This window comes from Strix aluco, chromosome 5 (genome assembly GCF_031877795.1).
Source record: "Strix aluco isolate bStrAlu1 chromosome 5, bStrAlu1.hap1, whole genome shotgun sequence".
Classification (NCBI taxonomy): domain Eukaryota; kingdom Metazoa; phylum Chordata; class Aves; order Strigiformes; family Strigidae; genus Strix; species Strix aluco.
This window is the reverse complement of record NC_133935.1, coordinates 54,348,642-54,366,483: the sequence shown is the minus strand read 5'-3', so window position 1 is coordinate 54,366,483 and position 17,842 is coordinate 54,348,642. Positions and strand designations below refer to the sequence as shown.

The 17,842-nt window shown below is 42.7% G+C and overlaps 1 protein-coding gene and 1 long non-coding RNA gene across 5 annotated transcripts in view; one reads left to right on the top strand and one right to left on the bottom strand.

Annotated features, from left to right (window-relative positions):
* Positions 1 to 13,531, bottom strand: part of LOC141924620 (uncharacterized) — a 47,693-nt gene extending 34,162 nt beyond the window's left edge. Inside the window, exons 1-5 of one of the 3 annotated variants that reach the window (XR_012623597.1) lie at positions 13,112 to 13,531; positions 12,602 to 12,665; positions 6,442 to 6,727; positions 5,587 to 5,719; positions 293 to 2,172 (exon numbers count right to left, since the gene is read on the bottom strand). This is a non-coding gene — a long non-coding RNA (uncharacterized LOC141924620). Of the gene's footprint in view, positions 1 to 292; positions 2,173 to 5,586; positions 5,720 to 6,441; positions 6,728 to 12,601; positions 12,666 to 13,111 lie in introns of those variants that run through there. The other 2 variants (XR_012623596.1, XR_012623598.1) reach the window with 2 other exon arrangements.
* Positions 13,532 to 15,498: 1,967 nt separating this feature from the next.
* ARID2 (AT-rich interaction domain 2) overlaps positions 15,499 to 17,842 on the top strand; it is a 109,418-nt gene continuing 107,074 nt past the window's right edge. Inside the window, exons 1-3 of one of the 2 annotated variants that reach the window (XM_074827399.1) lie at positions 15,499 to 16,168; positions 16,329 to 16,422; positions 17,551 to 17,648. In XM_074827399.1, the coding sequence (XP_074683500.1) occupies positions 16,077 to 16,168; positions 16,329 to 16,422; positions 17,551 to 17,648 (284 nt within the window). In that variant the 5' untranslated portion in view covers positions 15,499 to 16,076. The remainder of the gene's footprint in view (positions 16,169 to 16,328; positions 16,423 to 17,550; positions 17,649 to 17,842) is intronic. The other variant, XM_074827398.1, reaches the window with a different exon arrangement.

The window sequence follows — 17,842 nt, the reverse complement described above, 5'->3', positions numbered from 1 at the left end:
CTAATCTCAGCTGTAAATAAAAAATAATAATCCTATTTTTTTTTACTGTGGTAGCACTTAGATTCCCCAATCAGTATGTCATATTTTATTGGGAATCATAGGTCCCACAGATAACAAGGAGTCCCTACCAGGAAGTGTTTGCATTCTTAAGCCAAGATCCTTCAGTTACCTGCATGCACAACTTCATACATGAATAATCCCATGTTATTGAAGATCTCACAAATATAAAGGTAAGACATGTTTTTACATTATAGGTAAGTTCACTTGAAATAGGAAAATACATGTGAAACAGTTTGGTGTCAGTTAAACAATCATGTTTAATATAACAATGTCTCCATATTTAATAATTAGCCATTTCTGATTTTTTCTAGCATTATAAACAGATAAAACTTCAAGAAGCTATTGGGAGAAATGTTAAGTAAATTAAAAATATTTTCAACATTTTAAGTGAAATGAAAAACTTTAATGGATGTCAACTGCATGTGAGGCATCAACAACTGCATTTAACAGAAAAACGTGATACTATCTTCCTAGTTCAGTCACAGCGATTCTGAAGCACCTGGCTCCTTTGATTTTACATAAAATGCTGAACCAGGACCTGGTTTAGAAGGAATCTGCAGTTAAGTGAAAGTGAAATTCTATCATAACACCAAGGCTTTATATAGTGTTTCTCAGTTGTATGAGAAGCACAACAGCTGGGCTGGAAGAGTATGGATCTTGGAGCTAAAATCTGAAATTTTTACTTTTAAAAAGAGGGAAAAATAAGTTATCTTGTTCCTCATTTCCATATCCTCTGCTCTCGCTCACATAATAAATATAGGTTGCTTTTATAATGTCTCATTGTGAGAAAAAAGGTTTTACACTGAACATGAATTTGCTTAACTTTGACTACTCTGAGCCTGTCCCAAGGTCTAAAATGCATGAAATTTCTTCTTACTTCATATGCAGAGGCATTTGACTTGTTCTTCTGGAGCCTCCCAAGGCTTTCAAGCAATTCAGGGGTCATACTTATACTGGGACTATAACACAGGATGAGCTATTGGGTTATTCTGCAGAAGCCAAGCCCCTGAGGAGGTGGTGAGGCTGACAATGCTGCATTATTCTGGGCCGCAGCCCAACCCTTTTCCATCACTGGAGTGGTGCAACTTCCATTGTGAGCTGTTAGAAGAGCTACCTCTCCCCTTGTTTTTCTAAAGCACAGCATAGGTTTGATACGGTTGACACGGGAAAGGGGAGGTTTTCTAAATGAAAATCAACATTTAAAAGTCTGTACTTATTTTTCAGTTGCTTAACTTTACTATTTATAACATAAAATTATAATTTGGGATTAATTGCAATTTCATTCTTCCCTCCATACATGAGGGAGTCATGAATCTCCAGACTGATGTGCTGTAGCTCCAGTGCCAAAATGTTGCAGACAGGAAGCAAGAGGAAGTGGAATCTGGAAAGAAGGCTAAAATGGATGAGGCAAGATATACCAGAAATTAAAACCAGTGGGTCTATGGGAGGGCAGCAGTTTGGAGATGCAAGGGTAGACAAGGCAGTGCTTCAGCACTTCAGCAGACAGTTTAAATGTTGTCTGAAAACATTAACCTTACCAAAATCAAGCCCATGGTATGTGTCCTCTGTCTCTCTGATCTATATAAAGACATGTAGGAAGCATAACCATTCCAGCAATATCCCATATTTGCACTACTTTAGATGTGGAATTTATTTCATATATGCATTTACCTTAAAATTTGTCCACAGAAATATAAAGGGGGGGAAAAAAAGTATATAGGTATAGAAAATCTAAATATAGATGTGCCATGGTCCAAAAGGTTCTATCTTAGATTCTTCATGAGTGAAGGAGAGAAACTTATTTCCAAATCTCAGTCTTGAAAATATCCAGCAAACATGGCTCTTAATGGGTACTTAGGCTCAACCTCCCTCCATCCCCAAGGCCTGCACACTCCACATTTTAAGTCTTCGGATGCAGTGTGGGGCACGCAGGCTGAAAGTAGGCGACAGAAGGAAAATATAACAGGGTTGTTATCAGCCAAAATGCTTTTTCTAATGTCTGTTTCATGTGTGTCCATCCCACACGGACATGCTGCACGTAAAATGAAAGTTAAGTTTTCTATTTCTGTTTTCTTGTAGATACCACAAGATGACAGTTGTACCCCACCTGCCCTGAAAAATAAAGAGCACAGTTAATCATTCAGCCAGGTGCACCCCTTTCAAAATGCCTGTGGCAACTGTGCTAAGCAAACCAGAGGAAATATTTATCAGAAGACCCACCACTTCATCATCCTTTTAAAAAGCAACAAGGAACTGGTAGCAGCACCTTATTCCTTGACTTCAGGTTTCTATGACTCCTTCATCAGTGTGAACAAAGGGGACAATGTTTTGTCCTGCTGTTGGTATGTGAATGGTGTGGATGCTGGAGCCTTTGAAGGTGGAATAGAGGAAGAGGGAGCCTTGCCATTCCCTGGTGCTTATTTCCACCTTCTCTTGCACTGACATTGCCCTTCACACACTGAATCTTCTTAGGTAACAAGTCCCTTTAAAAGGTAACTTTTTTGTCCTGTAAATTTTCAGCAGAATTAATCTTTATCTAGGTTGCAGTGAATACTAATGCCAAGAGGAAGGAAGAAGAGAATGATGGTGGATGATATGCTTCTGTTTGGAAGTAGCACCAGTTTAAGCTATATCAAACTAATTGTGGAACAACTTGCTGTTACCTAACCACTAGCAGAAGTTCCAGAACTTGCCATTGGTTTGAGTGTTTAGTGCCTAACTAAAAAGCCACTCTGCTGCAGGATGAAGCTATTATTGCTGTTCAGAAACTAGCTAGTCAGCCTGCTACCAATTCATGAGCTACTAGCTTGACAAGTCAACTACTCTATTAGGTTAGTGATATCATTATGTAAATTATTGCAGGTTTTCAGAATCAGGGATTTGCCCAAAATCTCAGTTGTTCCTAGAACAAAACAGCACCACAAGACCCACATTGGTCAAGAGGAGATATAGATACTGTCCATGCACATGTTCATGACTCAAGAGGTGATCCCATGAAACAACTGCTTCCTAAGTTATATTATGTTCCATATTTGAGGAGATTTGAAGTTTTACATCAAAATTTGTCCAATAAAAGAGCTAGGAGTTGTCTGTTAGATTTTTCTTCCCCAGAGGTTTAAGGGGCTCTTAAAGTACATGGAATATTTTGTCCCTAATTTAAGTATTGGGGTAACCAGAGTCTAAAGTTAATATATAATCTGGCACCCAATTCAAGAGCTACTTCCTGTAGTAGCTAGTCTGTGGTAACAACATGTCATTTCTGTAGATTGTGTAAATTGCTGGCTCTGTTTTCATACTTCAATAAAATCTGTTTGCATAGATCGTACTTCTCCTTTCATTACAATTAGGCAGGCGGAAGTTCAAACAACAAAACTTTATTGTTCATGTCTGTAAGTTAAATAACCACTGCAAAGTATAAACTGTTTTTAAAACAATATAGCAATGTGCAAACTACTGCTAAGTTGTACTGAAACTGCAGTGTACTTTAACAAGTGACTGATGTGCCAACGAAGAACACAAGTATCAGCTGCTTGCAATTCTCCCATCTCCTCTCCACACACCCTTATTTCTTGTTTAAGTGGTGCATCAGAGAATATGAGGAAGAATGCTTAGGATGGCTAAATTCTGGGATCAAACACTGTAAATGTACATACATCCAAACTGTAACTTGTATCTTGTATTCAGACAAAAGATTGTATTTTCATATTAACAATCTACTTCTTCTACCTCTACAAAAATGCTGAAAAGTCATTTTTTAAAGATCAAGATACATATAAAGTACTGTAAAATAGCAAACCCTTACCAAAAATTAATTGGCAACACTGCTGCAGAATATGAAATCAACTAGTGAGTTTCTTTGCAAGTATCTTTACTTAAGTTCTTTGAGTAGTGAATTGGCAGCAGCTTTGTCCAATTAATTTTGACATGAGTGACGCATGATAAAGAGAACTATTTATCAGTACTTGAGTCCTGACTACTTTCATCATCCATCAGATATTACACAGAATACTAGGACTCTGGTTTTGAGAGATGATCCAACATTGTCTGGGGAGCACCACTCAACTCCTGGACTGCAGTTGCAACAGACTTACATGCAGACACAAACCCCTTTTAGGTATTTGAGTCCTGGAAGAAGCAACAGGAGCTGTGACTCCAAGAGCTCCTGTTCTCTTCACTGATACATGGAGGGGCACCAGCGCAAAGAACAGCGCAGTCAGCGAGGCTGGTACAGTGCTGTATTTGATAGTTTACACTCAAAATGTGCCACCCTAGATAGCTGGCCTGCATAGCCTCTCCTCCTGTCACACCCAGGCTCGTGCACCTGCTTATTTACTACTTCCTTTCTGAATGTTAAACTTCCCATATCTTCATTTGCATTTACAAAGCTGTGGGTTTTCATATTTATTGCTACTCCCTATTTAAGATCAGCAAGCTTTACTAAGGCAATAACAAATTAACCTGAAATATCTTTGGTGATTGGTGGCTTTGCATTTGCTAATTTTAAAATTTGTTCCTAACATCAAGCGAGCAGTACTCTGCTGTGGCACTGGACAAAGGGGAAACTTCAGAGAAACTCCTTCATCAGGCAGGACAACACATTATCAAGACACCCAGAGAGCTGTGGTCTTGAAGTGTGCACAACAGCTTTTTAGAAGGCCAGTGACTGCACAGCATATTGTTTGTGGTGGAGTTTTGTCATCAACCAAGGCAGGGGAAGATCTGTTGGACTACCTAAAAGGCCATCTAAAATCCTCCCAATTTTTTCCTTCAGAAATTTGCAAACATCACATCCCCTTGCTTTCCATGGAAAGATGCTGAAGAATACTGAAGCTGCTTCAATGATTTGTTTGAAAAACTGTCTTGTTTCTCTCCAGCTGGCATACAGAAGAGGTCAGCTTCACAGACTCCTATACCGAGGAACTGCAACTTGCCATTGAAACCAGCAAGAACAAACAAAACCCAAGTTTTCCTTTCTGCATCTTCCCTGGGACCAGAAGAGCACCAAAAAGCAGGCTTTTCGTGACCCTTCACTGTAATAAATGTTCAGTATAACATCCAAATACCTAGTGGAATATTTAATGAAGAATTTTTTAATAGAACAGTATTATTAACTTCAAGCCATAAAACTCTCAATTCTACACTAACAGTGCTTATGAAAATCATATAAAAGGAAATGGAAAGCCTTCCCTTTCCCTCAACCATGGGGTTTTGGAGTTTTTTTGTAGGTCCCCCTCCCCCCCCCCCCTCTCAAGAGGCATATGAACATGGAGTAGCCCTGGGTATTCTAATTATATTGCTACAAGACACGTCCCAAACATTTTGTGAGGATGTGATGGGGACAGGGTAAAGACAAATACAGCAAACAGCTGTGTAAAGCTCTTCTATCATTCTCACACCTAACTTGAAGCCAATAGTACCACAATGAGGACAAAAAAGCTCTTAACATTATGCTCACCAACCTTTCATCAAGCAGTCCTTCCTTAGAAATTAAACAAATTAAAAAAAAAAAAAGTGGACAGTACTTACTAGGCTAAGCCTTTGTTAGCAATGAGGCCACCAGAAGTCCTTGAGCAGAGATTAGCAAAGTAAGTAATCCTTTGGGAATTCTCCCAGGACATCCAGCTAGTTGACGAAACTGTTCCAGTGTCAGGCTGTGATCCTGTAACAACAGTTAGGACTGAATGAGTTGATCACAGCTCTGCCTAGCAAAGGGATACAGTTCAGATACTACCCAAGGCTCCGTTAATGTACCTAACACAACACAACTGCTTCAGCTACTCAGAGCCCTACGCCTAAGGATATGACTTTCTGTATTTGAGCCCCGTGTACGGATATTTTGCAATCACATTCCATGTAGTGGCTATAAATGCAAATAGGGCCAAATAGCTACTAGGATATGTTTTCAGGATTGAATTTCGATAGGCCTTCAGGTTCCAAGACTGAAACAACTGAAGATATGCTGTTTTTTCTGAATTTAAAACCAGCATACTGGGGATGAAGTTTTCCAGGCCAGGTGTCTGCCTCAAGCTGATGTTTTCAAAAGAAATTTTCAACAAGAACGTAAGTATGAAACTGGGGGAGAAAAAAACCTCCCATTTTTACTCAAGTACAGAAAAAGCCCTCTTAATGTACTTGAAAAGGCCTTTACTTTGAAGAGAGAATCTGAAATTTAGTGGGAAAGCAGACTTTGCATCAGGGATATGCCTTTTGGGCAGTTTTCCTATTGAACATCATGATAAAGCAGTAAGCTTTTGAATCTCCAGCTGCACATGCACAGCAAAAAATAATTTTAAAAAAATATTCAGAGCTAGAAGCTGGGTTTTCTGAAAATTCTGTGGCATCAGCAATGCTGCAGGTTAGTCCTAGCAGAGTTACTCCTACCTGAGGCAGCAGTGAGGACTGCAGCTCAGGCTGGGCCTCCGCTGTGCTCCGTGCTCCCTCTTCTGGCACCCAGGCCAGCGCAAAGGGACAGCAGCAGGCCTCGGGGGGGAGGGGGCAGATGGGTGATGTTGGGAGGCTACAGCAAATGCATCCTGTTGGGTATACTCCATTTCTATTTGTGTCTTTGCCAGGGATTTACACAGACCATCGAGATTCTTACACGGAATTGGTGGCTTCTAACGAAGTGCTTCTTATTTTCTGAGTTCCAAATTCGAGCCTCTGGAAACTAAATGCAGAAATACCAGAGCAGTATCTATGGTAAGTACACAGCCTTCTTGACTGCAGCTTCTGAGCACTGTAAACAGAAGACTAGAGCACCACAATGATCTTGCACTAGGAAAGCCCTAATAATGCAGGCAGGACCACAGCATGTACACACAAGTTCATAAAAAAACCTATGGCTGAATTTAATGTGGCTCTAAAGTTATGACTAGCACTCCTATTGCTGAACTATCTCTACTCTCAAACAACCTGTAAATTATATCCATTGAAACTGGGCTTTGATTAAGTGAGGAACACCCTGAATTAGCAGCCATTCTTGTATCAAATTCCTCTGTGCCTTAGCTTTCTCAGTATTACAATGATGATAATGCTACTAGCTCAGAATTTTGTCAACTCCTTAGTATGATAGTCTAATAGTTCAGATAGTCTAATGATTACTCTAGAAAAGCCTGTAAGAAAATGCAAAAAAATTTTAAAATAATCTGTATTCAGATAAACATTTAAACATCATGCAGATACAGAGGCATAACCTCTTTTTAATTCAGTAAGCAGTATCCATCTCAAACTGAAGATGTATTAAAAAAAGGGATCATATAATTAAGGACTATCATAATACACATGCATGATGTCACACAGATGGAAAACTTAAGTAATGAGCAGTGAATTTTTTTTATATGTTTATATGTTAATGTTTGTAATTATACATAATTTTAATGTTCAGTTGCAGACAGAAACTATTAGACTTTTATTTAAAGTCAAGAATTCTTTGGCAGATAAAAAAAAAAGTAATTCAAATGTCTATTATTTTCTTCTATAAATAAGTACATTGATCCTGATAGGAACTTGGCTGCAGCTAGTTACCCAAACTTTAAAAAAAGATCATTGAAAAACATCTTTGAAAGCCTAATTAGCATATTTTGGCAAAAGGAGAGGATTCCTTAGCACAATACTTAAACAACATTGGGAAACTTGCACTATCAAATACGTACTATAATTTCTGTATAGTACTGCAAACATGACACAAACACCTGGATTAAGGACACACAACTACATTTTCCTAAGTGCTAAGCACAACTAATTCCAAAGGAACACCACGGGGGCTCTGTAATAGCTTGGCAACCTCTCGAAGGAAAAACTATGACATTATTTCATTTTCCTAAAGCAAAGTGAAGAATGAGCCCAGACTTATTAAAATAGAGGTAACAGATCAAACACAATATTCTAAGGGTTTCATTCAGAGACAGGCTTACTTTACTTTTATTGTCTTATAAATCTAGCTGAACTTGTAGCATTAAAAAAAAATAATCTATTTTGACTTTGTAAACTAACACTAGAGTAACTTGACAAAGGATGAAATAAGACAGGAAGAAGTTTTATTCCAAGAGACCGTACTGTAAGCTCAGGGCACTGCTATTTACGCTGGGAAACTCACTATAAGCAGTCCCCAGTGCAGCATGTGACTTGTCACTGGAAGTTTGTGTTCAAGAAACTGAAATAAAATACTTAAAGTGATAAAGAAAGCCTTAAGAGCACAAATCAAGTGTGAATAGCTGCAGCACTAAATATTCCTGAATCAACAAAGATGGAAACAAACTGTACAGTAACTTCATCTAAGGAGATAAATATCTGAAGGAGAAGTCTCCCTTGATACTGCTGAGAGCCCCCAAGAGAGGAGGTTGCCCCACTCAAAATTATCAGGTTTTTCTTACTCCCGTGCTTCAGCCCGCATTTCCTTTCACCTCCCTTTTTCCTTCTTCAGCAGCACTGCAAAGATTCTTCCAGCTTCTGTACTGTTCTCCAACACATGCAAGGGAGTCTTACAGAGGGAAGAGACCTCCCGGCCTGCAGTTTCCCCACTCTGCACACAAGCTAGGTAAGGACAAGGCTAAGCAGACTAGTCTGCGTAACACATTTTAACACTGCTACCCCAAATATCCACAGACTGTACTTTTGCGTCTTGGTAAGGGGTTAGGGTCTACGCTCACTCTTCTCCAAACAGCATTAGGTACATCTCAGCTCAGAATCAGACACTGCTCCAGCTCTGTGCATCAGCTGCTCTTAAACACAGTGATCCTGGTAGCACTGGAAGCTCCAAGATCAAGAATTGATGGACGGTGTAGGAGCATATATACACTCTATTTCTTCTACTTTTTCCTAAGCAACGTCTGTTATCCTCTGTTTGCAACAAGATTCTGGGTAAGACAGATCTTATGTTAAGGTTCAAAATTCAGAAATAGTAGCAGCTCAGCCTAATAAACATTTTTATAATATCTGGAGATTAACAGAGTCATAGATTCCCCTAAGAGCTTCAAACGCTATCCTGTTACTGCAAGCAACAGGAACTGATACTCGACTATATTTGATAGCCCTTTATATGGAAGCAACCTCAAAAACTGTTTCTCACTAGCATTTTTCAGTTATGTTAGACACTACTGTAGTCGAACAGTTTAAGTCCTATGTTTTAAATGCAATTTTCAAGTTAGGTGTCCCATCAACATTTGACCAACACAGTACATTTGAGATTTTTTTTTTTCCTTTCGGTTAGTCTGAGAATAAGAGATACTTCCTTCTATCTGGGCAACACAACAGCATTCAATGCAATACTGCTCATCTGTCAGCAGTCTGCAAGACCAAATTCATATTAAGTAGATCACCAATAGACAGACTGAGAATCATAATTAAACAACAAATTTTCTCCTTCAAAAGTGCATCTGTGGATATTCATGTGGTTTCACTGCTTTTAAGTACTTGATTTGCTTGGGCAATTTCAATCGATTAGTTAGTTTAAATGTTATTTAATCAGTATTTCTTTCATTTACTACTTAAGTTTTCAGAAAAGTTTCTGCAGCATGCATTATATTGAAATCCGTAAGTTGTCACATGTATTGTCTGTCCACACATTCACAGTTGCACAAACTACTTCCTTTTTCATTTATGCCTATATAAAAGTTAACTAAGGCAACCGCTTACTCAGAGAAATTTCTATATATTTTTAGCCACCGTTGACTGTCATTTGAATTGGTAAAAATATGAGTGTGCTACGTGACAAGCAAATACTGCTGGCAGATCTGCAATACTGAGAACTCTCCTACTAGTAGCATTTTGCCACTTAGACTTCTAACAAACATTATGAAGTTATTAGGTTGAGTTTTGCTTTAACTGAACTAGACCTTCCCTACACATGTGATACCATCATTCTTACTCTACAAAAACCCTTAAAGTTTGAGCCAAACTTAACCTGATCGTTTCCGTATTTCTGAGCATGGTTCCTTTTTAACATTCAGCAGAACTCTCTCAGTTTTGCATCTCAATCAAACTTTCACACATTCAACCAGAAACATGAATCACACTAGTGCTATTTCAGGGAACATGTACAGCTATAGTGGCAGGGGAAGTGTGCCATCCATCAGATCACACAAAGGTAATCACAAAGTAATGCTTGAAACAGGTAATTTACTAACTGCAAATATATTTATTTTTAAAAAACTTGCACCAGTTTGCTGTCAGGACATTCGTGACTTCAGTGCTGCAGACCAATGCTTGTTAGAACCTTAAAACATTTTCTGCCATTAAGGCCCTAATCCGCGTGCAATTTGAATCTGCATTGCTGCTTAAATGCAGCAAATATTTTTTGCCTGTAAGAAAAGGATATGAATTTGATAATCTTCCTAAACTTACTGTTGAAGTATTGCCAACCCCAAGTGTTCAGAACACATAAGGCAGGACCTACAAAAGAATTACGATTTCAAAAGCACTGCCGTTTTGAAATCAAGTGGGAGTGCATTTACGTATTTATTTTTACTTCTCCTTCAGTTGCATTTAGGGTTTTCCTCCTTCATGTTTCTTACTTCATTGCACAACTGAAAAACGCTCAACTTTGATGTGTTTTTAATTTAGAGTTTAGATGATCATAAAATTCATTGGTTCCAAGGGGTGGACCTTTGTGAAGAACAGCAAGTATTAGAAAATTACAATAATTACAGATAACATAATTAAACAGTTAACAATTTACTTGAGTATTTAAAACAGTGTTTATGTAGCCCATTTCTCCTTCTGCTTTATTACCTGAGTAGTAATACCATAAAAATAAAGTTGAAATGAGGAAGGTGCACAACATGTTAGGAGATTTAGGAGGGAAGTATCATAAGTCATTTAAATAAACAACTTAAGAAGCTTGTTCTTTTCAACATAAAAGCATTTTCAAATTTTTTTTTTTTTTTTTAAGATTATCTAACCCAAGCCTACTGGGGTAGTTAAGTTTCACTAACTGTAGTGGAAATCTCTACAAGTGTGCAGGGGTAGCCTGTAATACTGTACATCTGCTTCCCCACCTCTGCTGTACTGTTTAGCATTTCATTTCATGTGCAAGACCTTTAATTTATGATTTTATACTGTACCACTGAAGACTAGCCATTTACAGTCTATACAAAGTAGCAGCATCTTTAAAAGGTAGCTTTAGCACACTAAAATGTAATAAAGAATTTTAAAATAGTATTCAGTAAGACGGGGTAGGACTAATACCTTGATGAGTAAATACCCCTTGTTGAAGTGTACATTTGTCACAGCAAGCTATGCAGAGTGAAGTCTTTAGCCTAATGTATGTAGTTAACTCTAAACACTTTTAACATTTTTTATTAAAAATGGTGGAGATGAGTGCCACTAAAATTTACCACTGGCTTTCTGACCCTTTCTCCTCTACCAGATGCTCATCCTGTAATTCTTGTGTTTATTTTCACATTGCACCTATATTATATGCTACTGTCTGCGGTTTTAAGAGTGAATTTACTGTTTTCTCTAATCCATCTAATAGGCTGCATTTTCTAAAAACACGTATGTACACACAGGCACATATACACAAATAAAATACACTAACTTCAGTTTCTAAGGATTTACAGTTTACTGTTTAATATAAGTAGCATTGAGCTAGTGATACTAGTTACTCTAATCAAAATGTAATGTTGCCACAATTCAAGAGCAGCACAAGCAGAAATGAAAATGGAAATGAGCAAGAATATTTCACCCAGCAGAAAGCAAATGCAGAGTTAGTGGCACACTGACAAGAGCAATTGTGGCCTGCTCTCTGTATAGCAGCAGTTCGGCAAATAGGTAATAAGCACAAAATTAAAGATGCAAGAAAAAAGTTTGAAACTGCAACACAGGATACAGCTATTAGAACAGAAGATTCACTTAGCAGTTATACTCAAAAAAAGCAACCGACACACCAAAAAAACACCCAACCACTACTGAATAGTGACAATTCAGTTACTGCGCTGTCTGCAAGAATGCTCATTCCACACATAACATTTACACGTTAAGATTCATTGTAATGATAACTTTTATAAGCAGTTAATAGTAGTACAAGTTTTATTTTACAGTTTAAATAAATTCAAATTGCATTGACAGGTACTATACAGAGATCAATTAAAAGGATTTTTTTTTCTAAATAGCGAGATTTTTTTTCCCTTTTTCCCTACATTTAATCTTTGACTCTTAAATGTGCAACATGAGATATTTCGTAATTCCCAAATATCAACATAATTTTGGTACATTTAAAAATTTTCACTTCCACCAGAAATAGGTCATCGCCTTTATTTAATACCATTAAAATGCATGCACATTAACACAGATTAAGCAGGAAAAGTCTTAATTCACAAGCCCTTTCTCTACCTCAAAAAAGAGGGGAGCCCCCGTCAATATAAAACAAAACCGGTGGTGTAATATTAATTCTCGCTTTACAACCTTATCATAGGGGATCTCCAACTGTTCCAGCTATAAGCTGAAGAACCAAGCTATAAGAACCGAGACATCGTTAATGTAAAACAGTAATTATTACCAAGCTGGCATCACAAGATCAGAGTCCAATACAGACATTTTGTACCTTGGTGCTGGATAGTGTTACTTGAAGCATCAGCCTAATAGCCGGTTTATTCATAAGGCACGCACTAAAATGAAACAAACAGTAATTAAGTGCTGACAGTGACCTAGTTAGCTACATAAGGAGCTGGATCGTCCTGTCATCCATTACAGGTTCGCCGGAATCCGACAGGAGCGGTCCCGTCCGCCCGGGCTGCGCAGGAGGACGAGAGCTGGGAGCAGCGCCTCCCGCCCGGGCAGCCCCGGGCTCCCGCGCTCGCCGCGGCCCGCCCAACCCCGCACCGCCGGCCGCTCCCCCAGCCCCCCGCCTCCGAAGCCCTCGGATCTCCGCGAGCGGGGCCCCGGCGAGCGGCGGAGCCGGCGCGGGCAGCGCCAGGGCCGCCTGCTTTCGCCTTCCCCTTCCCCTCCCCCGCGCCGCAGCTCCGGCAGCTCCGCGCTGGGATAAGGCAGCCTCTGACTCGCTCGCTGCTCGCGTCCCCCTTCACCTCCCTCTCCTCCCTCCCCCAACGCGCACACTTGATAGAAAGTCTCCTCTCGGCGGCGGGAGGGCGGTGAAATCCTTCGCTCTCCTCCCTCCGCTCTCTGTAACGCGAACGAGCCGCCGCCTTCTGTTCCTCAGCCTTGGCCAAGTCGGCGTTTTGTTGACAGGCTCTGCCGGGCACAAAATGGGGCTGCCGCTTCCATGGGCGCCGCCATTTTGTGAGGAGCCGCCGCGCTAGCTGGAGCCGCAGCCTCAGTAGCGGCGGCAACGGCAGCCCAGGCGCGCCGGAGCGACGGCCGGGGTCTGTGTAATGGTTGAATAAAGTGACCCCCTCTAGGGAATCCCCAGCTGACAGTTACGTAAGGGACCGTGCGCAATTGCTGTGCTTAGCATGGAAACCCACCTAGCCCTGCTACGCAATTTGCCTATCCTCCCCTCTGCCTCCCGCTCCCACAGAGCACCCGGGCGAGGAAAGTGACTCACCTCTGCCGACCGCCCCTCGCGGAGGGGAGACCCCCTGCTTTTAAGGAATTTTAAGGCATGATTAAAAACCACCGCCCTCCTGTGAAGGCAGGTTTAGCTGTGTATGTCTGAAAGAGCGATTTAGCCCCTCAATCGCTTGTTTTAAACCGCTCTCATTCGTATTATCCTGGCTTGGGGAGTTTTATGCGTACTGTTGCTGAAATAGCAGAAACTCAAGAGTGTCACAGACAGGAGCTGCAGACAGGTATCTGCTGCAGGTCTAATTTTAGGGGGAGGGGGGGGACTCAATGCTACAGTGAGTAAGACGCTATGTATTTCTTACACTGAAATCCACACACCACCACGCCATCCATACAGGGCGACTTTCAGTACAGAGTATTAATCTGAAACTGAGGGATTTCTTTTCCCCCTCCCCCTGCCCCAGAAGTGTGAGCCCAGGGCAAATCTTACCAAGCATCTTACTGTATCTCTGTCTCTATAGCTATATTCAAGCTGAAACAGCACTCAAGTCAAAAGGAAAAAAATCTTACTTGGAAAAAAAAAATGGTTTGAGGTAAGTTAGTACATGGAGTAGAAAGGAATTATAGTTTTCCTTCTTTAAGTGCTCACTTGGGGTCATAATGTGCCATTGATTTTAAAACACAGCTCCTTACTGACTTTAATGAATTCTGCTTAGAAAAAAACCTAAAGGCCCAATTTGGCCTTGGATTTCAACGTATCAGTTGCAAGGGGCAAATGTTCCTCCAGAGCCTCTTAAGCTGGAGCAAGCTGCGCTCACCTGAGGCTGTTTGCTTGCCAGGGAAGGACAAATGCCCACCCGGGTCGCTGCTTGCTTTACCTGAGGAGCAGAGGCTCAACAGAAGGTGCCGTTCACTGCATGGGCTCATTCTTGCTCCTGTTTAGCCCAAGCGGCACCAGGCTCCATTGTGGTCAGGGTGCTGGTCTTCTCCGGGGCTCCCGTGTGGGAAACAGAAGACAAGTGTTTACAAACACTGTACACGCCATAGGCAGAGGGGAGAGTGGCCTGCAGTGCCACTGTTGGCTACTGCCCACTCAGGGTGAGGGCCAAGACCTTCCTCCTTAAGTTATTTTATGCTGTATGTACCATTCATCAATATACAGAAATATATAGGCGGCTAAGATTGAGTTCGGCAGTCCTAAAGCACTTTTGATTACAGGCCGTAGTATCTCCAAGAAGAAAAAAAAAAATATGGAGTGAGCCAGAGCTCAGGCCCCTGCTAGCAAACCTCTCCAGGGCAGCCCCTGCTTGGTAAAGCGCTCGGCATTCTCCTTTGCTGAGTTTTAAATACCTCACGCCTCGAAATGAGGGGTTCCTGCTGCCCCCCCCGGCTCAGCGAGCAGCCCCTCCCGCCCCCGCCGTGCCATCCGGGGCGACTTCCTGCCCTTGGAAACACCTCAGGCCGGGAGACTCGGAAAGTTTTTCAAAAGTCCAAATCCACCAGTGCCCCCTTCAGTTGTTGTTTTCTCTCCCCTTGAACTCAGGGCGTTGGGTTTACTCCAATTAAAAAATTCGGCCCCGCTTTCCAAATCCACCTTTCCTGCCGCCCCCCCCCCCCCCCCCCTCCCGCCGCCAGCCAGCGGAGAGAGGCCGATCGGTGCGAGCCTGGCAAGGGAGGGCCCTTTCCCCGGCCCCTAGCCCCGGAACAACCGGTAGTAGCCGTTTTTTTCCTCCCCTCTTCTCCTTCTCCCTCGCCTCTTTCCGCCCGGCTTTGTGTGAAGTTTGCGGCACATTGCAGATGAGCCCTTAGCGGCGAGAGGAGCCTATTGTTCCCCGCCAGGAACTGCTTGCTGGGGCTGTGCTGGCTTTTGCCTTTAGAGCTGCCTTCTGCAGTACCGGGACCGGCCTCCGGGGTCCGCTGTGTTGCGCTCTCGTCCAGGCAGAAGCACGGCGGCCTCAGATCTTTTTGTCTGAGAGAGAAGAGAAGTGAATCCCGCTGCCGCCGCCACCGCCGCCGCCGCCGCTGCTGCCGTAGCTGTACAGTGTGTGTGTGTGAGAGAGCGAGCGAGGGAGCGAGCGAGCGAGGGAGAGGGAGATCGCATGGAGCCGCGGCTGTAACACACACACACTGTCAATACCTCACTCCGGCTCCCCCCCCACCCCACCACAACAGTAACCCAATTCATTGTGTGATCCAGCAGCACCATGTTGAGTCTCATGTGCAGGCTGGATCGGTTGGGTTTGTGGTGCTGAGAGAGGCAGCAGCAGCGGGAGGAGGAATTACTGAGAGGTGCCCCTCTCCCTCCCTGTCTCTTTGCCTGTGTGTTGTGTGGAGACAGGACTCGCAATTACCACACTCTCTGGGGCTCCCTTATTCCTTTTAAACTTTTTTTTAAACAAGCCCCTCTCCATGGCTGATCCCCGGCCGAGCACGGGCACCTGGGTCTCTTAAAGACAAGGAGGAGCCGGGGATTGTTGTTGTTGTTGTCGGCCGTTTTTTTTTTTTTTTTTATTGGAATTTTTTTTTTTTTTACGAGAACCTTTTTTAATACAAAAATGGCAAATTCGACGGGTAAAAACCACGCAGACCAGCGGAGAAAGGGACTCGCTTTCCTGGACGAGCTGCGGCAGTTTCACCACAGCAGAGGGTGAGGAAAATGGGGAGATGGAACGGGAGGGGGGGAGGCTTTTAAACCGACCAGATCCAACTTCCAGCCCCTTCCCTGAAGGACACGGCAGCCCCAGCGAGGGGAGAAAAGGGGGCAGAGCTGACAAGTTGTGGTGTTTTGTGTGTATCTCCTTTGGCAGGTCTCCTTTTAAGAAGATCCCCGTGGTGGGTGGGAAGGAGCTGGATCTTCACGCTCTCTACACCAGAGTCACCACTTTAGGCGGATTTGGGAAGGTGAGTGGAAGTTTTAATTTGGGTTTCCCTCCCACTAACCTCTTCCCAAAAGTCTCCTCTGACCCCCGGGGGCGGCGGGGGGAGCCGGGGTGGCCGGGAACCGTCCTATTTAAAGCCGGTTAGAGAAGGTGGGGGGTGGAAGAAGGAAGCGAGCAGATAGGCAGGTTGGTGGCTTGGCCTTGTCGGTGGAGCGATGAAGGGGGATCCGGGGGTACGGCGCACACCCCGCTGGTGCCTCCCCCGCCTCCGCCGGAGCCCCTCGCCCCTGTCCCCCTTCCCCGGGCGAAGGCGAGGAGGGAGCAGAGAGCTCCGGTCGGCGAGAGGCAGTTTCTTTCGGTTGTGGTGGCAGCTCTCTGTATGTCTCTCTCTCTCACAGAGGGAGAGACAGAGAGGAGAGAGTCTGAGTGCAGTTTTAGTGCAACTCAAAATTAGCGGGCATGTTTAACATCGATAATCGGCACGGAGCATGGGCTAGGAAACGATCCTCGCAGCCGGGGGGGGGCCGGGCGCTGCCCTCCGAGCCCTTCCCGGAGAAAAATAACAAAAGGGGCACCCAAGACGGTGTGTAATCAAATAGCCATCTTTAGGCTTCAAGGCTAGGGACAGAAATGTAGGCCTCAAAAGAAAGGCCTCTCTGTGTCTGTGGATCTGTCTTGGGGGGACCCCCCGGGACGGCGCCCCCGCGCCCCGGAGGCCAGGGGGCGCCCCCGCCACGACTTCCCTGCATTATTTTAAACTTCTTTGGGTTTTTAACGGACCGCGTTAGGATTTAAAAGGGGGCGACAGAGGGACTCCCGATTGGTTATTGTCCAGGTAGTAAAAACAAAAACAAACAAACCCCAAAACAATACAAATCCTCCCGGCCGTCCCCCCCGAAAAAAAAAAGGTATATGTTAAAAAATAAATAAAGTAAAATACTGGTGAGAAGCGGGATTATTCCCGAAGGGGAAATACTACCGACTGTCAGTAAAATACATAGTCCTAAATCCCATATACATTCCTGTTTATTTCTTTTTATATATCTATCTATTTGCTTCATGGCAGCTTGTGTTTTCTTGTGATGTTCGCTGTCAACGACGTGTTTTATGTGTACGTTGTGTATCTCGGCCTGTGTGTTGTTTTTGACAGGTATCAGAGAAGAATCAGTGGGGAGAAATTGTAGAGGAGTTTAACTTTCCCAGAAGTTGTTCTAACGCTGCCTTCGCTTTAAAGCAGTATTACTTGCGGTGAGTGCTATCAAGCTGTTGCAATAGTATTTTTGAGTGTGGGATTATATTTGGTTTTCAGTGTGTGCAATAATAAAAATATCCCTACTCTTTAAAAATGCTATAAAATAAAGCAGAAAGAACTTGTAATTCCTTACTGGTTTGGGGCAGTAATCAGTTAAAGGTAATTCTGTTTTGTAGTTATTTTATTTGTA